Raw genomic sequence first — 26,609 nt, forward strand, 5'->3', positions numbered from 1 at the left:
GCAACAGCCTCCTCTCAGACCGTACTTAGAGGGTCAGAGTTGGAATGGTTATACCCAGTTCCTACCTTTAATGAAAAGGGTAACGCACTGTGGCAAGGCTGATCATCAGACAGCCCGGAGGAGTTACAGCAAATGGTACAGTCCACCACCTGAAAAGAGGAGCCAATGATGACTGCTGTTAAGCTTCTCTCTTCCCACTCCTCTATCTATTTAGCTATTTAAGTATTTTCTCTGTATACTGTGCAAATTCTCAGTATAATACTGCATTCTGTGGAATTTTCTCTTTATTATGATATTTTTCTAAAATGTGTGAAAAAGGAGTACTCCCAAATATACTGGAGGAAAGTGAAGTTTACACGTTGTAATTCAAAATAACTAGTGGTGCATGTTTGCTGTGAAGCTTGCGAGGATGTCACCGTCAGGCCTGCTAGGGCTTCTTTCTATACAGATGTGTCCCCATACATCTAGCCTCCTTGTGTGTTAAACAGTCATTCTAGTTGTGCCATACGAATTGCTACGTGTGTATCCGCGTGTGAAGTACTACGTTACAGTGTCAGCGGCTGTGACACTATAACATAGCGTTTTGCATGCAGATACACCCACAGTTGCACACAGAGCATAGGTATTCTGCATATCATTTTCAAGCTGTTTGTGCATCCTATTCGCATCGCTGTCCGAATAAGACGCGTTTGAAGGTAAAAAGTTGCACGGAAAGACGCTCAACACTAGTCACACAGCAATCATGAGTTATGTGTAACGCAACTTGTAGCACACGGAGGTTAGATGTTCTGTATGCGGACACATCTGTAGCTTTTATTAGACAAACTGTATAATATTTGTGGCACTAAGATGGACCAGGCCAGGACCTTAGAGAGTCTTCATAAATCCCTTCTTGGGCAGAGTAATGGAGAGGACTCCTTTATGTCTGTAAACCAGATACTCTTCACTAGAAAAAATTGCTGTCTTTAGCTGAGCCAAGAATACATAAAGGTACAGCTTATGAAACATTTTGCTCAGTTTTATGAGGCTAGGATTTCCTCAGGAGAGGGAGAACATCAGGAGGATTCTGATATTGAGGATACCGTAACCTTAATAGAAGAGGGTCAAGGTGTGCAAGGAATGGATGACCTAATCACATCAGTGCATCAGGTCTTGGACCTTAGGGAGATATTGATAATCAAGACTCCCTTTGAGCATAATTCTTAACTTAAAATTAAAAGAAAAGCTGTGTGTTATATACTAAATTTTCACATTTGTCAAAACTGGCAATTGAACTATGATGTAATCCTAATACATTTTTAGATAGGTTTGGTGGGGGATTTCCGCACAGGATTAGAAACTCATAACAAAACTGTAAAGTACTATTATAACCAAGAATGCCTTATACATCAATATAGATGAAAATGAGGCTTTGTTTTGATTATTTGTGTTAATTATTTGTGTTGGTGGTACCTGTGAGTGTTCCTCAATTATATGTAGGTAGTGCCCTTGGTGAAAAATATATATTAATTGTAATAATTAGCTGTATTGACATAGATAATAAAATGAGTCCATATATAAGATCAATCCCACCAATTCATTGGATTTTCATAACCACTACGATCACTTCTTTAAATTGTTGTGCGTGAGAGAAGATGTAATCCTGTTCTTATTCTTCAACCTATGCTTAGGGCTTATTAAGTTCAAAGTAAGAAAGGAGGTGGAGGAAAGGAGCTTATAAACCCTAAAAGAAAAACTCTTATTAGGAGCTAGCTCCTCAGCCCTCACTACACCTCATGGTCAAGAAGTGCCCACATATGGACTGGTAAGTACCAAAAAATTAAAGTTATGGTAAGAACTTACCTTGGTTAACTCTCTTTCTTCGAAGTCCATAGGGTTCACAGGGAGACCTTGGGGTGTAGGTTGGATCTGGGGCTCCCCGCAGTAAAAGCTTTTGCTCCCAGGATGCACTGGTCCATCCTCCCTATACCTCGCCCCCGAGCCAGAGGCACCTCAGTTGGTAAGTAGCCAAAGGTCGGAGGAGGAAAGAGAGAGAAGGAAGACTGAAACACTCAAGAATCACACTCACAGAGAAGGAGACAGGAAACCGGTAACCAGCAACATAACCCATATGAAGCCAGGTGGACCCTACGGACTTCAAAGAAAGAGTTAACCAAGGTAAGTTCTTACCATAACACTCACTTTCTTCTTCAGGCTCTATAGGCTCCACAGGGAGACCTTGGGGATGTCCAAAAGTCATCCTGTTAAGGGTGAGGACGCTCCTGTGCTGAGAGGAGAATCCGGCACCTAAAGGAAGCACCCTGAGAGGCGAAGGTATCGAATGCATAGAACCTTAGATAGGTCTGAATGGAAGACCATGTGGCCGCCTTACAAAGCTGAACAGGAGAAGTGCCACGGCAAGCTGCCCACGAAGGGTCCACAGACCGAGTAGGGTGAGCAGTAACAGAAGCAGGAGCAGGCAAGCCTGCCTGTGTGTAAACCTCTGAGATAGTCATACACGGCCATCTGAGCCACGCTGTCAAAGACAGACGATCCAGGTCCGGGTAAAGGAAAGGACCCCGAGACAACAGGTCCAGATATTGAGGCAGCAGGAACGGAGTGTCGATGGGGAGACTGCGAAGATCTGAGTACCAATGACGCCTGGGCCAAGCTGGAGCCACCAGCAGGACTGTGCCTCCGTCTTGTTTGAACTTCCGAAGAACCAAAGGAAGCAGGGATACTGGAGGAAAGAGGTACACAAACTGGAAGGTCCACCTTACTGACAGAGTGTCCACCAATCTTGCTTCGACATCCCTTGTTCTGGACCCGTACACTGGTAACTTGTGATTGTGTCGGGAGGCCATGAGGTCCACCTCTGGGAGGCCCCATTTGTCCACTAGGAGTTGAAACACTTCTTGGTGAAGAGACCATTCCCCTGGATGCATGTCGTGACGGCTGAGGAAGTCTGCTTCCCAATTGAGAACTCATGGAATGAACACTGCCGAAACTGCTGGGAGGTGGCACTATGCCCAAGTCAGAATGCTAATGTAAGCCACTGTTGTAGCGTGGTCGGACTGAACCTGCACGTGCTTTCCGTGAAGGATGTTTTTTTGCCATCTGAGGGCCCTGTACACGGCCCAAAGTTCCAATATGTTGATAGGCAGGGCTGCTTCGACTACCTTCCAACGGCCCTGAAATGAGTGGGGAACAGGTCACTACGCCCCAGCCCTTAGACTGACGTCTGTCTGTCGTGAGCAATACCCAGTCCGGGATACAAAAGGGGCAACCGTTGGTGAAATGAGGTGTCAATAGCCACCAAGACAGAGGCAGGCGCACCACCGGAGAGAGCACCATCATCTGAGTCCTGATCAGGTGGGTTAAGGCGTTCCATCTGGAGAGGATAAGCCCCTGCAGGGGCCTTGAATGGAACTGAGCATAGTCCACCATGTCGAATGTGGACACCATGAACCTGCATTGTCAAGTGTACTGACACTTGACGACTACAGAGGCATCTGCGCACTCACAGTTGCAGCGAGGAGATCTTTTCTAGAGTCAGGAACATTCTCTGCTGGTGAGAATCTAGAAAGGCTCCCAAATGAACCATCCTTTGTGAGGAAATCAGGGATGACTTTTTCAAAGTGATCAGCCACCCATGCACTAGACAAGCGATCGTCAGGCGTAGGTGGTGCTGAAGCACATCTGGAGAACCAGCCAGCAAAAGGAGGTCATCCAGGTATGACAGGAGTCGTGTGTAAAGACCCTTGGAGCCGTGGATAGGCCAGAGGGCAGTGCCCGAAATTGGAAGTGTTGGTGCAGAAGAGCAAACTGTAGATAACACTGGTGAGAAGACGTTATGGGAATATGCAACTAAGCATCCTGAATGTCCAGGGATAACATGTAATCCCTAGGTTCCATAGCTAGTATGGTGGAACGTAAAGTTTCCATCCTGAACTTGGGCACCCTAAGGAACTTGTTCAGAGATTTGAGGTTGAAGATAGGCCGATGAGAACCATTTGGCTTCTGAACCAGAAACAGAAGAATAATAACCAGTCCCTCGTTGAGATAGTGGAACTGGTACAATTACCCCTGCTTTCAGCAAGAACTCTATGGCTTCCTGGATCTGCAAGGCCTTGTTCTTGTTGGAAGGAGGGCTCGTACAGAAAAACTGGTGGGGAGGTCTTTGACGGAATGAGATGGCGTGCCCCTGAGAGACCACTTAATTTACCCAAGCATCCTTGGTGGTTTGACACCAGCACTCTGCGAACTGAAGAAGTCGGTCTCCCACTCTAGGATCTCTCAGAGGGAGGCCCGTCCCATCAGGCTGAGGGCTTATCCTCTGACTTGGAAGCAGTGCATCTTGCGCTCCAGGCCGGTTTCTTAGGCTTGGTGGTTGTTTTGGTCGCAGATTGTCTAGGAAAACTGTCCTTTGGGCTTTCCCTGAGAAGGAAAGGAAGCGGTTCTAACCTTGGAAGGTGCAGATGCCGATTGCAGAAATGCTGATTTAGATTTTGCCAGTGTGTCTACAACTTTGTCCAGGTCCGGTGCCAAACAATATCTCCCTATTGTAGTGCAAGGCCTCCAGGCCCTTTTTAGAGTCAGCATCCGCCATCCAGGAGCACAGCCACAGGGAGAAGCGAGCAGACACAGCCGCGGCCGAGACTCTGGAGGTCAGTAGACGGGCATCCAAAGAAGCCTCACCAATATAAGCAGCAGCATCTCTAATGTGGCCCACCAAAGACCTCCAAGTCTCAGGAGCCTCCTCGGAAAAGTGTCCTCCAGAACATTTGCCCAACTCTCTATCGCCTTAACCACTCATGGACGGACGGGCAACCGCTCCTGAGATAGAGTAAACAGATTTGAGGCACATCTCCACCTTCCGATCAGTGGAATCCTTCAAAGAAGAAATGGAAAGCACGGGTAGCGTGGCACTTTTAATCAAGCGAGTAACATGAGAATCCACTGCAGGAGGTGATTCCCACTTCCTACAGTGCCCATCAGGAAATGGATAACATGATGCCAAACGCTTTTGCGGCTGATACCTCTTACTAGGTGCTTGCCAAGCCTCCGCCATATGGTCTACCAGCTGGTCAGAGGAAAAACTGCCAAAGTCACCTTTACCTGTTTAAACTGATGGTATTTGTATTTAGGGGGAGGTTCGTCATCTTCTATATCTAGCATGGATCGGACCGCCCGCACCAAAGCCGGAACCATTAATACTTGATTTAGGCTCCACCTCCTGTGGAGGGAAATCAGACTCAGACGCAACATTCACTTCCCCATCATCCGACGACACCTCACTGTCTGATAGTTGTGTAGACTGGGATGACAATACAGGGCGTTTAGATGTCTTCTTAGGTCTTTCATTCTGCAACATTGAGCCGTATTAAATTTGAGCCGTATTAAAGCCGCAATACTTTTCCGCCTCCCGGACTTTTCGCCTACATTGCGTGTTTTGCAGGCGGAAAAGTATCGCGCGCGTGACCGCGTATTCAATTTGAAAGTACGGGAAAACGGGACCCGGCGAAACTTAAACAAGCGGAAAGTCATGTCAGATTTGGGGAAATCAGCCTGATACCCCCCCAAAAGATGCTCTGACATGGGGGTTAGCTATGGTACCCCCCGATTTGGCTTGCTGAAGGTAGTTGGTGTTTTTAAACAGGCTCAATAGCTGCTAAATAGCATTTTTGTATAAGTGGTGCAGAACAGTACTCTGGAGGTTTTTTTGAGAAAATAACTTATCCCAGCAAATTTGGGGTACTTGAAAATGGGGATCAGCATATTTATAAATTGCTAAAGTTAACTTGAAAAAAATCGTGAAAAATCCATCTGCCGCAAGCATCTGCAGTGAAAAAAACACCTGGGGCATACTTGGGGACCCCCCTAGAGTCTAGTTCGCTAGTTTTTAACTTTGTCCCCCAACATTTTTTTTTCACCCCCAAATTGAAAGTGATTTAAGTGTTCTTAAGTTTTATTTAAAAATTTTTTACGCAGTTTACCTTTAGGGGACTGTCTGAAGGTTGCACGAGGGTTCCCGCAACGTTGCACCCCAAAACCCCGATTCTGCACTTTTTTCCGCCTGCTATTCATAGGCGAAACTTTTCCGCCAATTACATTGCATTGACTTTCCGCCTAGGCGGAAAGTCTTTCAAATTGAATACGGTGATACTTTTCCTTCTGGCGAAATTACGTCATCGGCAAAACGTTTTGCCAATTCCGGCTTTTCGCATCAAATTGAATACGGGCCAAGGTCTGAAAGGCCGTAGAGGAAGCTGCCAAACTCTAAACTGAACTAGATAAAACTTCCACCCAGGGAGGCTGTACAGCTTGAGGTAGTCCCTGGAAGGATAATCCCTGGTAGAGAGCGACACACTGGACAGGAGTAGACTGCAAAGAATGCGGGATACCCAGAGAGGCAAGGATGGCTTGTTGAGGTAACCCCATATGGGGCAAAATGGCCGGGACCGCCAGGCAACCCGCAATGGAGGCCAAGACTTGAGAAAAAAACGCCCAAGTGGGATCCTGTCCAGTTGTTGGGGGGTTTGAGCCAGTCAACTGATAGCACCTGAGTTAAATCCTCCTTACTCACCCCTGCAGCACATAGCCTGAGTGGGTGCAGCATTGCGCTCGACCTCCAGATCAGACATGTCTGACAATATATATAGTGGAATATCAGGAAGCGCTACACTGGTCCTGACTAACGCTAAGAATAGCTGTCAGACCCCACTTACAACGTATGCAACTCACTTGTTCAACAATATGGCACCATGTAGCACACAAACGTTTGTGACAGACTTCACAAATACTGTAATCTATATATGTGAGGTCCAAGAACCACCCTAACTACACCCGTTAGGGCTGGTAGTAAAGGAAAGGGATAGAGAGAAAAGACACAGACAGTCAGTGCTAGCATACGTCACAACAATACAGAATTATATCATATACTGCAAATTGGCACTACATTCAACTGCCCAGATTCAGTGTCTGGGAAGGCTATAGCATACACTAACCCAAGGGAGAAGTAAGCAGGGGGACTGAACCACACGCTGTCCTGGGATTTCTGCGATGCACCACACAGAGAAAATGACCACCGAAGACCTCAGAGGGGGCGTGGCCGCAGTAGGAAACAGCCAGCAAAGCCAGACCTCAGAGGAAAGGCGCTGAGCTGAGGGGAGGAGACGCTAAACAGGAAAGGCTGTCTCCCCTGGCTGACTATTAACACCCAGGACGCTGGTTCCCTCACCTTGTGGTCTAGTGGAGCGCAGGGTATTGGGTGTCTGCTTCCACCATCAGCACCTCCAGTCTGTCCCCTGAGAACTGAAGTAGGACTGCTAATACGCGGGTCACCGCAAGCGGTGACCCGCCTTACCTGTCCCCATACTTCTGACCGCAGTCCGGTGTGTCTTGCGGGGCCCGGCTAGCACAGACCCCGAGATCCACTAATCGGTACTGGTGTCGCGGCACTGGCGGGGTGATGGAGCTGCAGCGCAGTCGTCCTATGGACAGTCTGCTACTGCGTGCTCTGAAGATGGAGGAAAAACAATCCAAAATCATAAAATTAGCTTTGGGGCTGCTAAACAGCCCCCTGCGAAAAGAGTGACCAGACTCCGGTCGGGCACCAACGTAAACTGAGGTGCCACTGGCTCGGGGGCGGAGTATAGGAAGGATGGACCAGTGCATCCTGGGAGCAAAAGCTTTAACTGCGTGGTGCCCAGAATCCAGATCCAACCTACACCCCAAGGTCTCCCTGTGGACCCTATGGACTTCGAAGAAAGAGTTAACAAAGGTAAGTTCTTACCATAACTTTAATTTTTTGGTACTCACCAGTCCATATGTGTGCACTTCTTGACCATGAGGTGTAGTGAGGGCTGAGGAGCTAGCTCCTAATAGTTTTTCTTTTAGGGTATATAAGCTCCTTTCCTCCAACTCCTTTAATAAGCCCTAAGCCCTCCCTGTGGAACCTATGGACCCTGGCGAAAAAAAATCTGAGTTTTGCTTTGCTTCTCTGTATTTAACATACCACTATATGAAATAAAGTCCATATATCCAATTGTTTTATTGTCCCCTCCTCCAGTAGGTAAAACTAACTAAACTGGATGGGTTAAAAGTCCTGACTTCTAGGAAGAAGCCAAGTACACACAAGTGTATGAACAAAGCAAATTCAAACACCACCGACACCACATGTCAAGTGTGAAGCATCTGACATGAGTACCGTAACAAGCACTTGTCCCGCATCAGGAAAAGTCAGTTGATGACAAGCAACTGACCTAAATTCATATGACTATTGCTGAAAGTAAAAAAAATGAAGAAGGCTGTGACTGCAAAACATGTTCAGCACCACATAGCTCATGATTGCTAGTGCTAATGGCAACATTGGAAACTACAGAATTTACAATATATACATCACAGAATGAAAGCATTGTGGCTGCTGTTCAGTAAACGTATAGGAATGTTGCGAAACTCAATTTGGCCGATTCCAACGTATTGGAATGACAAATCATTCAAATAATCAAGTGTGTATGACCTGTGCGCGCTCCCGTGGCGTCGTTCGTCGCATCTTCAGATATTTTGTACATGCAGGAAGATCTGTCAATCTCGTTAAAGATTCCCCTCAGATCGTGCAATGTGTATGCTCCACTGAACAATCAGGCTATATGGTTACATTATATAGGTAACAATCTAACCACCAAACAATGCAAAATAATATGAGATATGGTAAGAACTTACCCTTGTTATCTCTATTTCTACGAAGTCCATAGGGTTCCACAGGATACCTTGGGGTATAGGTGTGACGTCAGTCGCAGGGCACCAAAGAGTTAAGCTTTCAGCCTCCCAGGATGCACTAGGTCCCCCTCCTATACCCCGCCCCCGGGCCAAGGCACCTCAGTTAGTTACCAAGCCATAGGCCGGAGGAGGAGAAGGAAGAGAGAGAACAAAGATCTGGACACATACAAGAATCACATTCTCACCAGAGGGAGACGGAAAACCGGTGACCAGAGCAAAGCCCATCTGCAGCACAGGTGCGACAGGGCGGAAGTCCTGTGGAACCCTATGGACTTCGTAGAAATAGAGATAACAAGGGTAAGTTCTTACCATATCTCATATTTTCTACTTCAGGGTCCATAGGGTATCCACAGGATACCTTGGGGATGTCCCAAAGCAGTATCCTTTAAGGGTGGGGACGCTCCTGTGCAGAAAGGAGAATCCGCCGCCCGAAGGAAGCATCCTGAGAGGCGAAGGTGTCAAACCTGTAATACCTCACGAAGGTATGGACAGAAGACCACGTAGCAGCCTTGCAGATCTGAACTGCCGAGGCACCACGTCGAGCTGCCCACGAAGGACCCACAGACCTAGTGGAATGAGCCTTCAGAGAAGGAGGGACCGGTAGGCCTTCATGAAGATAAGCTTCAGAAATAGCCATACGGATCCAGGCTGCCAAAGTTTGCTTTGAAGCAGGCCAACCCTTTTTACAGAAGCCATAGAGGACAACAAAGCGTCCGACTTCCTAAACAAAGTCAACATAAGTCCTTAAGGCCCGCACAACATCCAAAGAGGCCTCACCCACGGAAAGACCCGGTGAGTTAAAGGCCGGAACAACTATTTCCTCGTTAACATGAAACTGGGAAACAACTTTGGGAAGAAACTCGGGCCGAGTGCGGAGCACTGCCCTGTTCCCATGAAAAACCAAGAAAGGGGGTCTACAAGAAAGAGCCCCTAACTCAGAAACACGTCTGGCTGAAGCAACGGCCAGAAGGAAAACAGTCTTAGCTGTTAGCCATTTAATATCCACTGAGCCCAGTGGTTCAAACGGCGGTCCTTGGAGAGCCCTCAGGACCACAGCCAAATCCCAAGGCGCCACAGGTGGAACAAAGGGCGGCTGAATACAGAGAACACCTTGCATAAAGGTGCGCACATCCGGGATTGTAGCAATCCTACGGTGAAACCAGACAGATAGGGCCGAAACCTGTACCTTCAAAGAAGCAAGGCGAAGCCCATGATCTAGTCCCGCTTGCAGGAAGGCGAGAATCCGAGACAGACGAAACTCCCGCGGTGCATAACCTCTCGGTCGACACCACTGGAAGAACGTATGCCACACGCGATGGTATATCCTCGCGGAAGACGGTTTCCGAGCTCGTAACATGGTACGCACCACAGAGCTGGCAAACCCCCAGGACCTCAGCATGGCCGTCTCAACAGCCACGCCGCCAAAGACAGCCGAGTCAGGTCCGGGTGAAGACAAGGACCCTGAGACAGAAGGTCCGGTCGTAGCGGCAACCGCAGAGGACTGTCCACGGACAGACCCTGAAGGTCTGAGAACCAGTGCCGTCTGGGCCACGCGGGAGCTATCAACAGGAGCGTCCCTCCTTCCTGTTTGAATTTCCGGATTACCCGTGGAAGGGAGACCGGAGGGAACAGGTATGCGAACCTGAACGTCCACCGGACGGACAGAGCATCCACCAGAGACGCCCCTACGTCTCTTGTGCGAGACCCGTACACCGGCAACTTGTTGTTGTGCCGGGACGCCATCAGGTCGATTTCTGGAAGACCCCACCTGTCCACCAGTAGTTGAAAAACGTCCGGGTGCAGGGACCATTCCCCTGGATGAACGTCCTGGCGACTTAGAAAGTCCGCCTCCCAATTTAGCACTCCCGGGATGAAGACCGCTGATATGGCCGGAAGATTGCGCTCCGCCCAAACCAGGATCCGAGAGACCTCTACGAGAGCCGCCCGACTGAGAGTTCCTCCTTGCCTGTTTATGTAGGCCACGGTGGTAGCATTGTCCGACTGGACCTGCACCGGGTGACCCTGGAGAAACCGCTGTGCCTGCAGGAGAGCATTGAAGACCGCACGGAGTTCCAAGATATTTATTGGAAGCTCCGCTTCTGTCGGTGTCCACCTGCCCTGGAACAAGTGTGGACCTGAAACTGCTCCCCAGCCCCGAAGACTGGCGTCCGTTGTCAACAGGACCCAATTTGGAACCCAGAACGGACGTCCCTTGTTGAGGTGGGTCGTCTTTAACCACCACGCAAGGGACAGGCGAACCTCCGGGGTGAGCACAATCGTCTGGAACTTCAGAGACTGAGGCAGCCGTTCCACTTGGACAGGATCAGGTGCTGCAGAGGTCTAGAGTGAAACTGGGCGTATTCCACCATGTCGAACACCGACACCATGGAGCCCAGTAACCTCATCGCCGAGTGTAAGGACACCCGGCGGCTGTGCAGACAACTGCGCACCCTTGACTGTAAAGCAGAGATCTTGTCCTCCGTCACGAAGATCCTTTGCTGTCCCGAGTCCAATAAGGCTCCAAGATGCAGAATCCTCCGAGACGGGATTAGAGTGGACTTCTGCCAGTTGACTAGCCAGCCGTGCCGTTGCAGCAGTGCAATGGTCAGGTCCAAGTGGTGTAACAGGAGCTCTGGAGATCCTGCCACCAATAACAGGTCGTCCAAGTACGGCAACATGCGGACTCCTTGCAGCCGCAAAGAAGCCGCCATGACCGCCATAGCGTCCTGTATGTCCAATGACACCATGTAGTCCCCAGGTTCCAGCGCCAGAATGATGGACCGTAGGGTCTCCATCCGAAACTTCGGGACCCGCAAAGACTTGTTGAGTGCTTTGAGGTTGAGAATCGGACGATATGACCCATTGGGTTTCTGTACCAAAAATAGATTTGAATAGAAACCCTGGCCCCTCTGGGAGAATGGAACAGGCACTATAACTCCAGCCTGGAGCATAGTGTGCAATACCTTCCGCAGCTCCGTAGCCTTGTTCCGGTCTGATGGTAGACCCGTGGTGAAGAATCGAGCCGGGGGTCTGTGCCGGAAGGAGAGGGCGTACCCGTGAGAGACCACCTCCAGAACCCAAGTGTCTGTCGTAGTGAACGACCAACACCGGGAGAACTGCAGCAGGCGGCCTCCCACCCTGGGATCCCCCAAGGGGAGACCCGGACCGTCAGGCCGCAGGCTTGTCATCTGGCTTGGGGGCCGGACGTCTGGTACTCCATGCCTGTTTCCGGGGCTTGACCGATTTCTTAGGGCCAGCCTGTCGAGGAAACGACTGTGGTTTGGGCCTGCCCTGGGCCCTAGATGACCGAAAGGACGATGGTCCAGAACCAGAAGGAGCAGCGGCCGACGGGAGACAAGCAGATTTGGCTGCCGCCAGCGTGGCCACAATCTTATCCAGATCCGGACCGAAGAGAACTTCTCCGGTAAACGGCAACGCTTCCAGACCTTTCTTGGATCTGCGTCCGCCTTCCAGGATCGCAGCCACAAGGTGCGACGAGCAGCTACCGCTGCTGAAGAAATTCTAGACACCAGAGTACTAATGTCTAGAGCCGCCTCGTTGATGTAGGTGGCCGAATCACGGAGATTGCCAATCAACTCCGCTTGTTCGGCCGGACAGTCGGATTCAAAAGAAGCCTCTAATGAATCCGCCCAGCGCTCCATCGCTCTGGCAACCCAGCAAATGGCCATAGCCGGCCGTGCTGCCCCCCCTGCAAGGGAATAAGCGGACTTCAGGCAGATTTCTACCTTGCGGTCCGTAGCATCCTTAAGGGAGGACATGGATGGCATCAGCAATGTGGCACTACGGACAAGACGGGTCACGTGAGAATCCACCTGTGGAGGGGATTCACACTTAGCAAAATAATTATCCGCGAACGGATAAGCCACCGCCAGGCGTCTCTGCGGCTGGTATCTTTTGCCAGGTTGTTTCCACGCCTCCTCTAAATGGTCCACCAACTGACCCGAAAGAGGAAAGACTGTGGCATCGCCCTTCACATCTTTGAAAAAGGCATACTTAGATTTAGCCGCTGGGGGAACTTCGTCCTCAATCACCAAGGCTGTGCGGACCGCCCGAATAAGTCCAGGAATATATACTTTGGACTTAGCATCAGCGTCCTTAGTATGGAAAGGTTCCTGATCGTAAGGATCCAGAATCTCCCCATCATCAGACGTCCCTTCGTCATCCTCATAAGGAGCGGACAGAGACGCCACCGGCCTTTTATGAGGCCGCATCACAGACTCCCCTTGCAACACATCCGACAAGTGCTGTAAAGAACTCGTCAGGGAGTTAACCCACGCTGGCTCCTGAGAACCCGGGAGCGGGAAAATAGGGAGACTGTGGGGTACCACCAATTGTCGTGGGAACCCCTGCATGGGTGACGACACCACAGACTGCTGGGACAAACCCATCGGAGTAAACGCGGGCTGCGGAGCTAACTGGCCCACTAAAGCTGTTAACGCCTGAGCGAAACAAGCCCAGGGCGGCTCCTGTACCGGTGCTGTAACCGTAATAGGCCGCGCCATGGACAAACACTGCCGGCAAAGGCCCTCCGCGCTACCCTCCCCCTCCGCTAACGGTACTTTGCACGTGGTACACTGTAGCCGGAGGGGAAAATCACTTTCAGACATGATGGCACCACGTATGTGACCTCTCTCACCAATTAAGTATTAAATAGGCGAGAGACCACCCTGCAGCACCGCACCGCAAGGGCTTTAGCAGAAAGAACAGGGACAGTAATAAAGCTGACAGTTTAGAGAAGAATAGTTACAGGCAGCGCTAGCACAGTCACATACAATGCAGAGAAATAACAATTCCTGCACTAACAGCGCTGATCACTCAACTACACAGACACAGGGCCTGGTAGGACACAGCGCTGCATACACAGACCTGAGCCACAGCGGAGGAGAGGTATGCGGGGGGACCCAGACCACGATGCTTCCTTCCAGACTTCCAGCAGCGTTCACCATGCGTTGCAGAGAAGATGGCCGCCGAGGAGCAGAGAGAAGCTGGCCTGGGGGAGGAGCGCTGACACAGGACCAGTCAGCACAGTGCAGAGAGGGCTGTGTGCAGCGGGGGAGGCGCCGGCTGTGAGACAGGGAAGGCGCGCTCCCCTGGCATGCATTTAACCCCTGGGACGCCGCAGCGCTACCGCTCTGCTGCGGTCCGCTGTCCCAGGAGGTAGTGGAAGCGCAGGTTGGTCGCCTGGCTCCACGCTGCAGCCAGTCCCCAGGGAGCCCCCTGCCTGGGGACTTAGGACCATGTGATCAGCGGGGACCCACCGCGGGACCCCGCTGCTTACCTCTGTCCCCCTTGAATCCGGCCATGGTCCGGAGCATCTGGGGTCACCGCTAGCTGTGACCCCAGACGCCCACCAGCATCCCCGGATCAGTACCGGCGTTCTGGTACCGGCGGGGTGTAGGGAAGACAGCATGGACGTCAGGACTGACTGTCCATGCTGTTCATCCAGATGTGCAGCCACAGCTGCATGAAGAAAAAGCTTCAGGGGCTCTTCTAGCCCCCACTCCAACAGGTGCACCCGACTCCGGCCGGGCACCAAACTAAACTGAGGTGCCTTGGCCCGGGGGCGGGGTATAGGAGGGGGACCTAGTGCATCCTGGGAGGCTGAAAGCTTAACTCTTTGGTGCCCTGCGACTGACGTCACACCTATACCCCAAGGTATCCTGTGGATACCCTATGGACCCTGAAGTAGAAATATCGGTTTGTCGTTTGTTACATTGCACAGTGTGTATGCACTAGGGGCCTGATTCAGACCCACTCGCGAGCGGCTGTCCGCTCGCAAGTGGGTCGATGTTCTGCACTGAGCATGCGCACGACGGAGGGAGCTCCGTCGTGCGCATGCGCCAGACGCGACGAGCGAAGGACTTTCCTTCGCTCGTTGTGTCTGATCAAAGGGGGTGTGCTGTCGATGTTGATTGACAGCACGCCCCCTTTGGTGGGCATGCCTCCCAGACGGGGGCGTTCCTAAGGGAACGCCTACCGTCAGAAGCCGGCCCACTGACATCACTAGTGATGTCAGTGGGAGTGATTTTGGCTCTGATAGAGCAAAAATCACTCAGGGCCTTGCGGTTGAAAGCCTCAACCGCAGGCTCCGGCTCACAGTTTCGATGGTCGTGATGGTCAAGACCATCGCGGCCATCAAACTGCACGCTCGTATAGGCTGTGGGTGGTGACCCACAGCTATACGAGCGTCCAGGAGGACGCTCCATAGTTATGGAGGACGGCCCTCATTCAGAGCATGCGCTCTGCTCAGAGCCTAGGTCGTTTGCCTGGGAGTTCAAAGGAAATAGTTAAAGACATTGCATCATTTGCAAGTAGTCTAGTGTGTACCTAGCTTTAATTTATTATGTGCAGTTGCAATAGTGGGAAAAGCATATAAAGAGACATTAGTGAGTCAATATATTACCTGCTTCTTTTGCCAAATTCTCAGAAGCCCCTACATTCAGCATGACGGCAGAATCTGGTTGTTTCTCAATAATATCCAATCTCTTCTCTGCTGCACAATGAACAATCACATGTGGCTGCAAATAAAATACTGCTATTAGGATTCAGCACCTTAATCACCACAGTGCACTGTGGAAAAAAAATTGTGGACCACCCAATTAATAAAAGTCACACGTGCTTGGGACTCCCTTTAGAACAAAGTTAATAAATGGCTATGGCCCCTTGATGTCTTAGTTACCATATGGCAATACTGTTGATGGCCATTTTGGTGTGTATAGGTCTGTAAAAGTATCTATGTTAAAGCCCTCTATTTGGAATAGTATAGAAAATAGGACAATTTCCTAGAGCGTTAAAATTACTTGCCATCCTAAATGCCCCTTCATAAGTATTAAAGGGCTACTATCACAAATGTTTGCATACTAGAGTCCCACCAGTCCAACTACTTGAATTAGAAGAATCCAAGTTGTACAGTATATACAGTAATGAAGGGACAACAACCAAGCGGGGACCCAAAATACAGTCACATGTACGAACAGAACATAATTTTTAGAACATATATAAAAATTAAAAACTGGCAAAACATAAAAAAGTGCTGCAAAGTCAAAAGTAAAGAAATCCTATTAGTAAAGAAGCCATATTAAAGATACATTAAAAATATGTGGCTTAATGTAGCTACAAGATGGTCCAATATTAATAACTTTCTAGCTTTCATAACTATATAGAATATTTATAGATTTGACCTTAGATATAGAGAATTTCACTCACACTTCCACTGCTGTCCCTTTTGTTGTGAGGACTTTCAAATTTATGACACGGGAGTCATATTACACTAGACGCAGGACAGGGTGGGGGGGGGTATGATTGTGCAAAAAGAAGCCCATATGCTTCTATAGGCAATGTCATCTATAGATGGTGTTGCCCATCAGATAAAAGCTCTGGAAAGTTTTGCTCTCTGGAGCTTGATACATGTAGGGATTACAGATATTCACACGTACATCTATCCTCGGAGCGCTAGAAGTCGTGCCACACAACGCAGGAGCTTAGTGTGACTCATTAGCGATGAGCATCTTTTTGTGCGTCTTTTTACCTTCAAATGCGCAATAATGCAACAAGTTAGCACAAGCAGCTTCTGCTGATTAAAATGATATGCAGCATGCAATATGCTACGTTACAGTTACAGCCACTGACACTGTAACGTAGTGTTTCGCATACACCTGCACTCGCTCACAGAAAATAGGCTGCATATCATTTTAATCAGCAGAAGTCGCATAGTTGTGCAAATAAGATGCATTTGAATGTAAAAAGATGCACAAAAAAAGACACTCGGTGCTACAGAGTCACGCCATGGCATGGCGCGACTAGAAGGGCAGTTTAATGCGCAAGGAGGCTAAATGTATGTGGAGTCTGGACCCATCTGTACATCCTGATTTTAGGTTTTATTTTATTTGTACCTGTGCTGCATTTCAAATAGTGCTTCGAAAATCCCAATAGGAAGAATTTTTACTTCCAAAATTCAAATAAGAGCCAACATCGATCTAGGCCGCTATACTCTCAGTTGTGGGTGGTGAACTGTCTTGCCAGCACTGCCCTCACTTTTGATAACATTTAGGACTAGTTATTGCCATTTTTTTTTGTCAGTGAATACTTTCTATAGCGAACTGCTGATGAGTGAATCATTTTACTCCTTTGTCTATGCAAAACTGGCAGATATTATTAAAACTTTCTCCCATTCCATCGCCATGCTGTTTCAGCAACAAGTGTTATGAAGCGACATATACAATTTTGTAACAGACAATAAATGTAAAAAATGCTTATTTATATAAAAAAAAAAACTTTACATACTAGATTAGTTTGTACATGATGGACCGGTCCATTTTAACTTTGTTGTCTGAGAAATTTAAAGGCACTGGAACGCCTAGACCAGGGGTCTTCAACCCGTGGACCACGGATGGCTCATGGAGCTCTGTCGGGTGGGCCGCTGACCGGGGGGGAGCTGTTCCCCGCAGCTAGCCAATAGGCTCCATTTGCCAGGCGCCGCTGAGATTTTGTTACAAAATCTCAGTGGGTGCCCAGCTCCCTACCTGCACGCGCATGCGTGCGGCAACCATTCACTGACGGGAGAGGGCTGGGGGAAGCCCAGCCAGTGACGGAGTGCTGGACTTTACCCCCAGCCTGACGTTATTTGGAGGCGTGCCATGCGGGCACGCCTCCAAATAATGTCACACAGGGGGCGTGGTCTATGGTAATTGGGCCACGCCCCCAAATTCGTCCGCGCAAGGTTAGGGTGCTCTCTCAAGAGCCGGCACAGGGTGCTCAGAACCCTGGAGCCGGCCCTGGTTCATACACACTGAATGACCATCATCTGCATGCTGCAGACGCTTGGGACGGACTTGGGGCAGGTAGGAGGCCTGGCCTAATTGTGGAATGCGTGGTCACGCCTCCTTCGGGGGAAAAAAAAACAAAAACACATTTGTGACGCAATGCTGCACGCTGTGGAGGAGGGCGCTGTGTAACCCTCAGCCCGGCGCACAGCCAATGGGGGGCGCGATCAGTGTGATCTCTCCCCCCCTTTGGCATAGGAGACTGCTCTGGCTGCTGATTTAGCAGCTTTGGACAGTCTCCCAGTGCAGCCCAGCATACAGCAGCGTGTGCTGGGCTGCTGTGGATGGGGAGGTGTGCCGGACCCGGGTAAGTAGTACCCACTCTCGCCTCCCCCCCCTGCACCCCTGTGTACGGGTGATCAGCTGATCGCCCGTACACACTTGCCGATGGACAGATATGTCTGCAGACATATCTGTTCATTGGCTGCGCAGCACAGCCAATGCGATATGTCTGTGAACGACTTTGTTCACAGACATATCGTCTGTACACATTGGCCGACGGAGGCACGATATATTGGCCGATCAATTGATCGGCCAATATATCGGCCAGTGTGTACCCAGCATAACAAACCTTCCATTAAAAAGCTATGTTCTATACTTTTATTGCATTTAAATACTTTGTTGAACCACTGGTCTGGTACATTACCTTGAAGTCTTGGATCAATGTTTTCACTGCAGATGCATCCAGTAGATTAAGAAACTCAAAGAGAGGGCGAGCCCGACTGTAACCGCAGCCCAATACATGCCAATTGTTGTCCTTGAACTCTTTATACACAGCTCGGCCAAGGAGACCAGTTGCACCAGTTATCAGAGCCCTTCTACTGGGAACAGAAACATCTGCCTACAATGCAATCACAAACCAGTTTATAATTCAGAGACTCACAAAGGATACAAATCCATCTTTAGCAATTATGATTTTATAGAAGGTGTACAAATTATTAGACTCAAACACGGAATTTAAAACAAAGTCACACTTTTTCTATAAAACTCTTTTATTACAACTATTGATATTTTGGTTGATATCCTTTGTTGTTTATAATCACTTTGATACAGATTGGCATGCCGTTCAAGACAGTTTCTCTTGATGTCTTCATCCTTACTGTATGCCGGAATGCGGTTAATTTTCTGCCACAAAGAATTCCGGCCGGCGGAATCCCAACGGTGGAAGGCCGCCCGGGGACTAAAGATAGGCGTTGAGGTGTCGAGATCTATCTTTAGCCCCACGCCGAAATCTCGATGCCCCGCATCTCGAACGAGGTAAGCCGGGGATAGTTAGGTTGTAACTGCGGGGGGAGGAAGTTAGGTTTAGACACCCCCGGGGGACTTAGGCACCCCTCTAGGAGTTTTAGGGTTAGGCACCCCCCTGGGAGTGTTAGAGTAGGGGAAAGGGGGGGTTACAGTTAGGCATCACCAAGGGAGGGTTAGGACACTTACGAGCTGCTGTCGGGATGTCCTCCCTTCGGGCTTCCGGCGTCGGTATGAGAACCGGCGGCTATTCAACTGTCAGTATTTCATACAGATTCCTGTATGCCATATTCAGGTAGACTCTTCTATGAGGCCAGTCTTGGTGATGATCATCTACATCGAGTTTTTTTTCTTTACAATTACCAACTACTTCTCAATGGATTTGCATCTGGGCTGTTACATGGCCAGGGAAGAACATCTACATAATTTTCTGCCAAGGCTGCCACCTTCAAAAAACTACATTTTGCTAGCAATTTTGTTTAATAAGAAAATCTAGAATCTTAGGTAACACGTGAAAATACCTAATTGCATTGCAAGCAGTTTTACAGTCTGTTTGTGGACAGAAATGTATGAAAAGTAAAAACTGGTGTAGAGTCTAATAATTTGCACACCTCTGTAAGTGGTGCAAAATCTGCAATAAAACATAAAAATGATTACATATGCTCTTTCAAAGGATTTTCTTACCCAGCTTTCTGTATGGAGCAAGAAATAGTCTCTGAAAGTACTACAGCGAAAGGGTCAAACAGCTGAGGCCAGAACACTGGAAGATGGTGCGTGTATGATTTTCTTTTTTAAACCAATGACTTGCAGTTTGCACTGCGGCCTGTGTGTACAGCAGCCACCAGCAGTCCCTCCGATCAGCGCACGCTCGCTCACAGTGCCCAGACCCTGCAGCCTGACTGACAAGCTGCTGCCGTTTGGGGACAAAGTGGGGGTGACAAAAAGCAGTGTCCAAGACAGGGGCGTGTCAGCTCCGTTTTCTGGGCTTGTTGAAGCCAGTGGTTGCCTGCTTTACGCAGCTTTACTGGTTCCAGCTGAATGAAAACACCAGCCATCCTGAGTAACCTGATGATTACTCAGATGACCGATGGTCACGCAGCTGCTGTGTCCTTCAGATTACAGAAACCGGCAGGAGGCGTCTATTTACACAAGATGCCATTTGTGGCATTAGCATATTATTACACAGTAGCTGCATACATAGACGCAGCTACTGTGTAATAGCGTCCAAAATGAATCTGGCCCACTGTCACTTGCTCAAATGTAATACCAATATCTGACCTCAGGAATCTCATTTAAGATTCTGCCAAACATTATGCCAATCAATTGGCAGCATCGGATCAACTGCGTGAACATCGGACATCTCAGGTTACTCAGGATGTCCGGTGTAAACACTCTGCCAGGGTCAGTGAAGCTGCATCCTTGTCTTCGGCACGCACAGAAAATGGAGCCAATGACCCAGTTTTCCGGAACACTGCCCATCATGTCAACCATGCTGTAGCTTTTGGGGCACTGCGAGCGATATCGCCAAAACAAATCTGCTCCTGCGCAGATCTGCAAACATCGGATATGAGCGCAAATATTGAATTTATGTATATCTCTGAATTAGGCCCTATGCTCACCATATGCCTGCAGAACCAAACACAATTATTAGTGTCCAGCATCAGCCTGTACAGCCCAAAACATTTAAACACCTATGTCATGTATGTGCCTCGGTGTGCAATGTAACAAGGAATAACATTGCCCAACATACAATTATGAAGTCTATAACATAACAGTAGTAGTAGTAGTAGTAGGTGTATTGTACTGCATTTGGCCACTTCTAATTAAACATCAATATAAGATATTTCAGGGGAGATATTTCAAACCTTCTATAGAGAACAAGTGGAGACATTGTCCATAGCAACCAATCAGCTTCTAGCCATCATTTATCAAGAACATTCCATAAAATTATTCGTTACTTCGGGCAACTTCTCCACCTGTCCTCTTTAGAAGATTTGATACATCTCCCCCACATTATTTTTAAAATATGTGAATGTATTGGAAGGAACCTGTTAAGCAACTGAAGATTACATTTCTTTCAATGCAGTGACCTGAGTTAACCATAAGTCAGATGTAATTTCACCCCCTGTGTGCACATAACTAAATGCATATATTTGCCTGTATGAGGTGATGTATGCAGCTATTGGGTTGGAATGCACCAATTGTGCTTATCAATTTAAACATCTGCCAAAGAATATTAAATTATTCACATTAGTCCCTCCCCAATTGGAGATTACAGATTCGGGGGTGGGATGTACGAACAGAAAAATGCAGTCAAAACTCCGAAAATAAGGTTTTCCATATGTACAAAGCTTTGGAAAGCTAAACTGTCCCAGGCTTGTACACGACAGGCAACGTCATCTACAGATGGACTTGCCTTCCTTCCATATAGTTCCCTTAGAGCAGGGGTGGGGGACCTTTTTTCTGCCGAGGGCCATTTTGATATATATATTATTATTTGCGAGCCTGATGAAGGGCACGCCCCCTCCGTGTGAGGTCACACAGGGGTGGGGCCACAATAGCCGGTGATTACAGCAATGCCCGGAGTATACTGAGGATGCTCCGGGGAGCTGTAAGGGCAGCGGTGTGACCGTCTGAAGTGTCCTAAGGACGCTCCAGGCGGCACTGCTGCATAGATTCTGGCTGCAGGGTGCCCTTCTAGGCACCCTTCCTCGCCAGACGAGGCTAGCAGAAAAAAGCTCAGAGGGCCAGACCAAATGATTCCGGGGGCCTTTTTACGGTCCCCCCGGCCTGAGGTTCCCCATCCCTGCCTTAGAGGGTTCCAATAGTATCCCTCCCAGGGTCCCCATGCATGCGTTGGCCGACGGCAGTGCATGTGCAAAAGGACTCCTTGGTCATGCACCCGGAAATCCTCTCAATGGCAATGGATAGCTCTTTTCGGAAGAGCTGTCCGTTGCAATTTTAATTGCAATTGTACGTGCATATCGGCATTATTAACGCCGGTATGCATGCGGTAAGTAGCGGGATGTATCGCATCCACAGTGATTGCTACATCCCAGACTAAAACACCTCACACACACACACAAGCATTTTTTCAAAAGCTATTTAAAACTACCAGTATGTTTTGGACTGTGAAAGGAAACCAGCCAAAGGAAGCCTACACAGATTCAGTGTTCGCATTTACGCTCTACAACGTGTCTTTTGTGAAGCAATGAAGGTAGCGGACTTCATTTTTAAAATGACCAGGTCTCATAGGACACAGCAGGACTTGGAGGGCAGCACGGGCACTATGCACCGGGAACCAAAGCGGGATTTCTGAAATGGTGCTGTTGGAGACAACATCTCACAGCAAGGGAAGGAAAATTTTAGCAATCTCAGAGTAATGATATAGCACTAGGGCATAGCATGCATGATTCAGCATGATTCAGATTCAGACCCGGTCGCAATTGCTGAACGCTCGCAACCGGGTCGATGGTGGCCCAGAGCGCATGCGCACGACGGAGTTGGCTCCGTCGTGCGCATGCGCGAGACTTGGATAGCGACGGGCAATCCTTCGCTCTGGGTCTCGCACCAAAGGGGGCATGCTGTCGATGTTGAGTGACAGCGCGCCCCCTTTGGTGGGCGGGCCGGGGGGGGTGGCTGCCCAGACGGAGGCGTTCCCATGAGAACGCCTACCGTCTGGGGGCGGCCCCACTAACATCACAAGTGTTGTCTGTGGGAGAGCTTTCGGCTCTGTTTGAGCCGAAAGCTCTCTGCGGCTTGTGGCCACGAGACCATACCACAAGGGTCTCGTCGCAAGCCCGATGGTCTTGACCATCATCATGGCTGCTCGCATTAGCTGTGGGTGGCAAGCCACAGCAATGCGAGCGGTCAGGGGGCCGCTCCATAAAAAAAAAAAAGACGCCCTGATTCAGAGCGAGCGCTCTGTCAGAGCATCCTGTAGACGTGGTCGTGGAGAGCTCTGTAGAGGTGCTGACCATTGGTGGTCCCTGGTCGGAAAGAACCCCATGGCCACAGCACTGTGAAGCTGCAATATTAACCAATGTGCCATTGTACTCAGTTAAACAACAATACTGCAAGTCATTAACCTTCTTATTTGCATTTAGCAAATGTTCGAGAAGCACTGATTAAACATCAGCAAGACGGCATAGTTGTACTATTACATTAATCTGGGGAAGCCACTGTATATTACAGATGTGTCCACATACATCTAGCCTCCTTGCAAGTTAAACAACCTTTCTAGTCGGGCCATGCCGTGGCATGACTCGGTAGCGCCAAATGTCTTTTAATGCGACTTTTTACCTTCAAACGAGTTTTATTTGCAGAGTAGTGCGAATATAATGATTAAAATTATATACGGCATGCCTATATTCTGTGTGCGACTGCGGGTGTATCTGCATGTGAAATGCTACATTACAGTGTTAGCAGCTGTGACACCATAAGCATAGCATTTCGCATTCAGATACACCCGCAGTTGCAAACAGAACATACTGTAGGAATGTTGCATATCATTTTACTCAGCAGAAGCGGCATTTGCATTGTATTTCACCACTGTGCGACTAAGACACTTTTGTAGGTAAAAATATGCACAAAAAAACGCTTGGTACTACCGAGTCACACGGCACTCATAAGTTCTGTGTAACGCAACTTGTAGCTCACGGAGAATAGATGTATGTGGACACATCTGTATGTATTTTCATTCTTTCATTAATACAACTAGCATCCAGTCTATATGCATACTTGCAACACTACATACACTTTAATAAACATTGCCGGAAACATCCTTTTACACTAATGTATGCTATGTTCCACAAAATAAATATTAATCTGAAATAAAAATATGATCATTTAAAGACATGTGAAAAATAGACTACACACTGACACTGTCATTATCAATAACAAACATACACATTACATTATAATGGGTGTCAAAAAATAATAAGTAACATCTGATTTATGATTATGGTGCGGATGTACTAAGCCTTGTGAAGTGATAAAGTGATATATTACACCAACCAATAGAATCATAACTGTCATCTTACAAACACAGCCTGTAACAAGGTAGTTAGGAGCTAATTGGCCAGTACATTATTCTCTCCCCCCCCCCCCCCCAGCAATACTGCAATGTCTCCATACACACAATGGAAAGCAGAACTTACTGTTGTGCCAGCCCAGGATGCATAACCCACACTTGCTTTATCTTCTGTCTAGCGCAATACTAGTCACAAATACAATTCTGTGAGACACAGCACAAAGCTGGGCTGTACAGAAGGAAACGTGTATGTGGGGGAGATGTACTAAGCCTTGGAGAGAGATAAAGTCCCATCCAATCAGCTCCTAGTTGCCATCGAACAGGTCTGTGTTTGAAAATTGGCAGCTAGGAACTGATTAGTTGATACTTTATCCCTCTCCAATGTTTTGTCCATATCCCCTGTGTGTTTAATCGTTCAATGCATGAGTGGAGGGAGTATACTATCCTAATAACATCACTACAGCCAGTGTGTATGCAGCACAGCAGGAACGGAGGCCTGCATAAGAAGCCTCGTTCATTGCAGCCTCTGTCCTGCTGCTCCTCCTCACCTGCACCACCACATCCACCCAGCCTGGTCTGAATCGGATCTTACACTCGAGTTGTCTCCCCTCCATGTCAGTGCACACCGCTGCTACTCTGCTGTCTGTTTCCGTCCACCCTGCCTGCCGCTACTGCAGCGCACGCCGCACACTACCTTGTGTGTTGTTGTGAACTGTGACAGCCAGATCTGGACGTCCTGCGGTGGGCGGGATGAGACATCCGATAGGAGAGATGTAAACAGAACGTTCCGTACTGACCAATCAGAGGCGCAATAAAACGAGGTCACATAAAACCATGCTGGTGTCCTCCGAACTCGTGGACCGCACATATAGAATGTGTATGAGCATGCGCAGTTTGTGAGGTGTAACGTTGTTACTTGTTATCCCGGACCCCATCATTCTGCCACTGTAGTGTACCTGCATCAGCAGCGGCCCTGCCCTGGGCCTGGCCAGGAAAGGAGCGTCACCTCACCGTGCTTCTATACACTATTAGTTTATACTTTAAAAACATCAGCATGGCTGAGCAAAAGCATTACATTGATTTTTAAAATGACAGTTATTATATTCCATTTCTATTAACTTTCAAACAACTATATATCTTATTGAATTGTATATTATGTAATACGCTCAAATTAAAAATCACTCCGTTAATGAGCTTAAACCACAAGCAGAGCACCCGGGTCCCATAGTCTGATGTGCTGTCTGGGGTTTGTAGTTCCTGGTGGATGTTCTATTCTTGAACTTCGCTCTTCATTTCAAAATGTTATATTATTAATATATTTTTTTCTCCACTGAATATAATAAATACTCACACTTTCTCTTTATTTTCATACAAATTTGTAACTTTATTTTACCAAGCCATGCTAATTCCAAACATCATTGGTGAAACTTTGGAAGGAAATTTAGGGTGTCATTCAGACCCGCTCGCGAGCGCAGGACCCTCGCAAGCGGGTCGATGGTGCTGAACTGCGCATGCGCACGACGGAGGGAGCTCCGTCGTGCGCATGCGCGAGACCCGAATAACGACGCCAAGCCGTCGTTATGGGTCTCGCACCAAGGGGGGCGTGCTGTCGATGGTGAGTGACAGCACGCCCCCTTTGGTGGGCGTGCCGGAGGCGTGGCTGCCAGACGGAGGTGTTCCCATGGCAATGCCTACCGTCTGAGTCCGGCCCCACTGGCATCACTAGTGATGTCAGTGGGAGTGATTTTGGCTCTGATAGAGCCAAAATCACTCCAGGGCTTGCGGTCGCCAAGACCCCTACCGCAGGGTCTCGTTGCAAGCCCGATGGTCGCGATGGTCTTGACCATCGCAACCATCTTCATGGACGCTCGCTATAGCTGTGGGTGGTAACCCACAGCTATGCGAGCGTCCATGAGACCGCTCCAAGTTGAGGGGGGATGGCCCTGATTCAGAGCGAGCGCTCTGGTCAGAGCGTCCGGCTCTGAATCAGGCCCTGAGTCAGCTCGAGAAGATTTATTACATAGAATATATCAAACTTTTAAAGATAACTTTTTATATATACAAATACACTGAGCCAGGGGTATTTGTATAGTTTCTTTTTTATGAATTTGAAAAATAAACATTTCACATTTGGGACCATATTTGACATACTTAACATGTTATGCTTGAGTTATTAATTCAGGAAATGATTGTTCAATATAGAATAATACACTGGCTAATCTTCCAAGTGTATTAATATTAACAGTAGTGACAATGAGCTTCAAGCCCAACAGTGAGAGTGTAACTTTAAGACCAACAGAAACTACACAATATTAAATGGGTTTGGTATAATAGACAATGTAAAGTTCCACAGTCAATTAGTTAAAAGGTCGACAAGTTGACACAAAAGGGTCGCCACTTTTTATTTGTAATTTAACCCTAACCCTCCTGCTAGTGCCTGACCCTAGCTCTAACCCAGTGCCCAGACCTTACCCTCCCCCCAGTGCATAACCCTGTCACCTCCGGCAGCCTAACCCTCTCCCACGTGCCTAATGCTGAGTACACACTGGCAGATATATTGGCCGATCAATTGAACGGCATATCGTGTTTGTGCCGGCCAGTGTGTACCAGCGATATGTCTGTGAATGACATTGTTCATAGACATATCACATCGACAGGTATATTTGGGCATCGTACTTTGTGTACGTGCAGTAAGCCGACACCTGAACACATGCTGCAGAGGCCACGGA

At 48.4% G+C, this 26,609-nt stretch overlaps 1 protein-coding gene across 2 annotated transcripts in view; it reads right to left on the reverse strand.

The window, feature by feature from the left end:
- MAT2B (methionine adenosyltransferase 2 non-catalytic beta subunit) overlaps window positions 1–24,751 on the reverse strand; it is a 43,231-nt gene extending 18,480 nt beyond the window's left edge. Inside the window, exons 1-3 of one of the 2 annotated variants that reach the window (XM_088445989.1) lie at window positions 24,575–24,751; window positions 18,250–18,444; window positions 15,185–15,299 (exon numbers count right to left, since the gene is read on the reverse strand). In XM_088445989.1, the coding sequence (XP_088302115.1) occupies window positions 15,185–15,299; window positions 18,250–18,444; window positions 24,575–24,748 (484 nt within the window). In that variant the 5' untranslated portion in view covers window positions 24,749–24,751. The other variant, XM_088445990.1, reaches the window with a different exon arrangement.
- Between the last annotated feature and the right edge of the window lie 1,858 nt (window positions 24,752–26,609).

Source organism: Taudactylus pleione, unplaced genomic scaffold (assembly GCF_031769625.1).
Source record: "Taudactylus pleione unplaced genomic scaffold, aTauple2 ptg000392l, whole genome shotgun sequence".
Classification (NCBI taxonomy): Eukaryota; Metazoa; Chordata; class Amphibia; order Anura; family Myobatrachidae; genus Taudactylus; species Taudactylus pleione.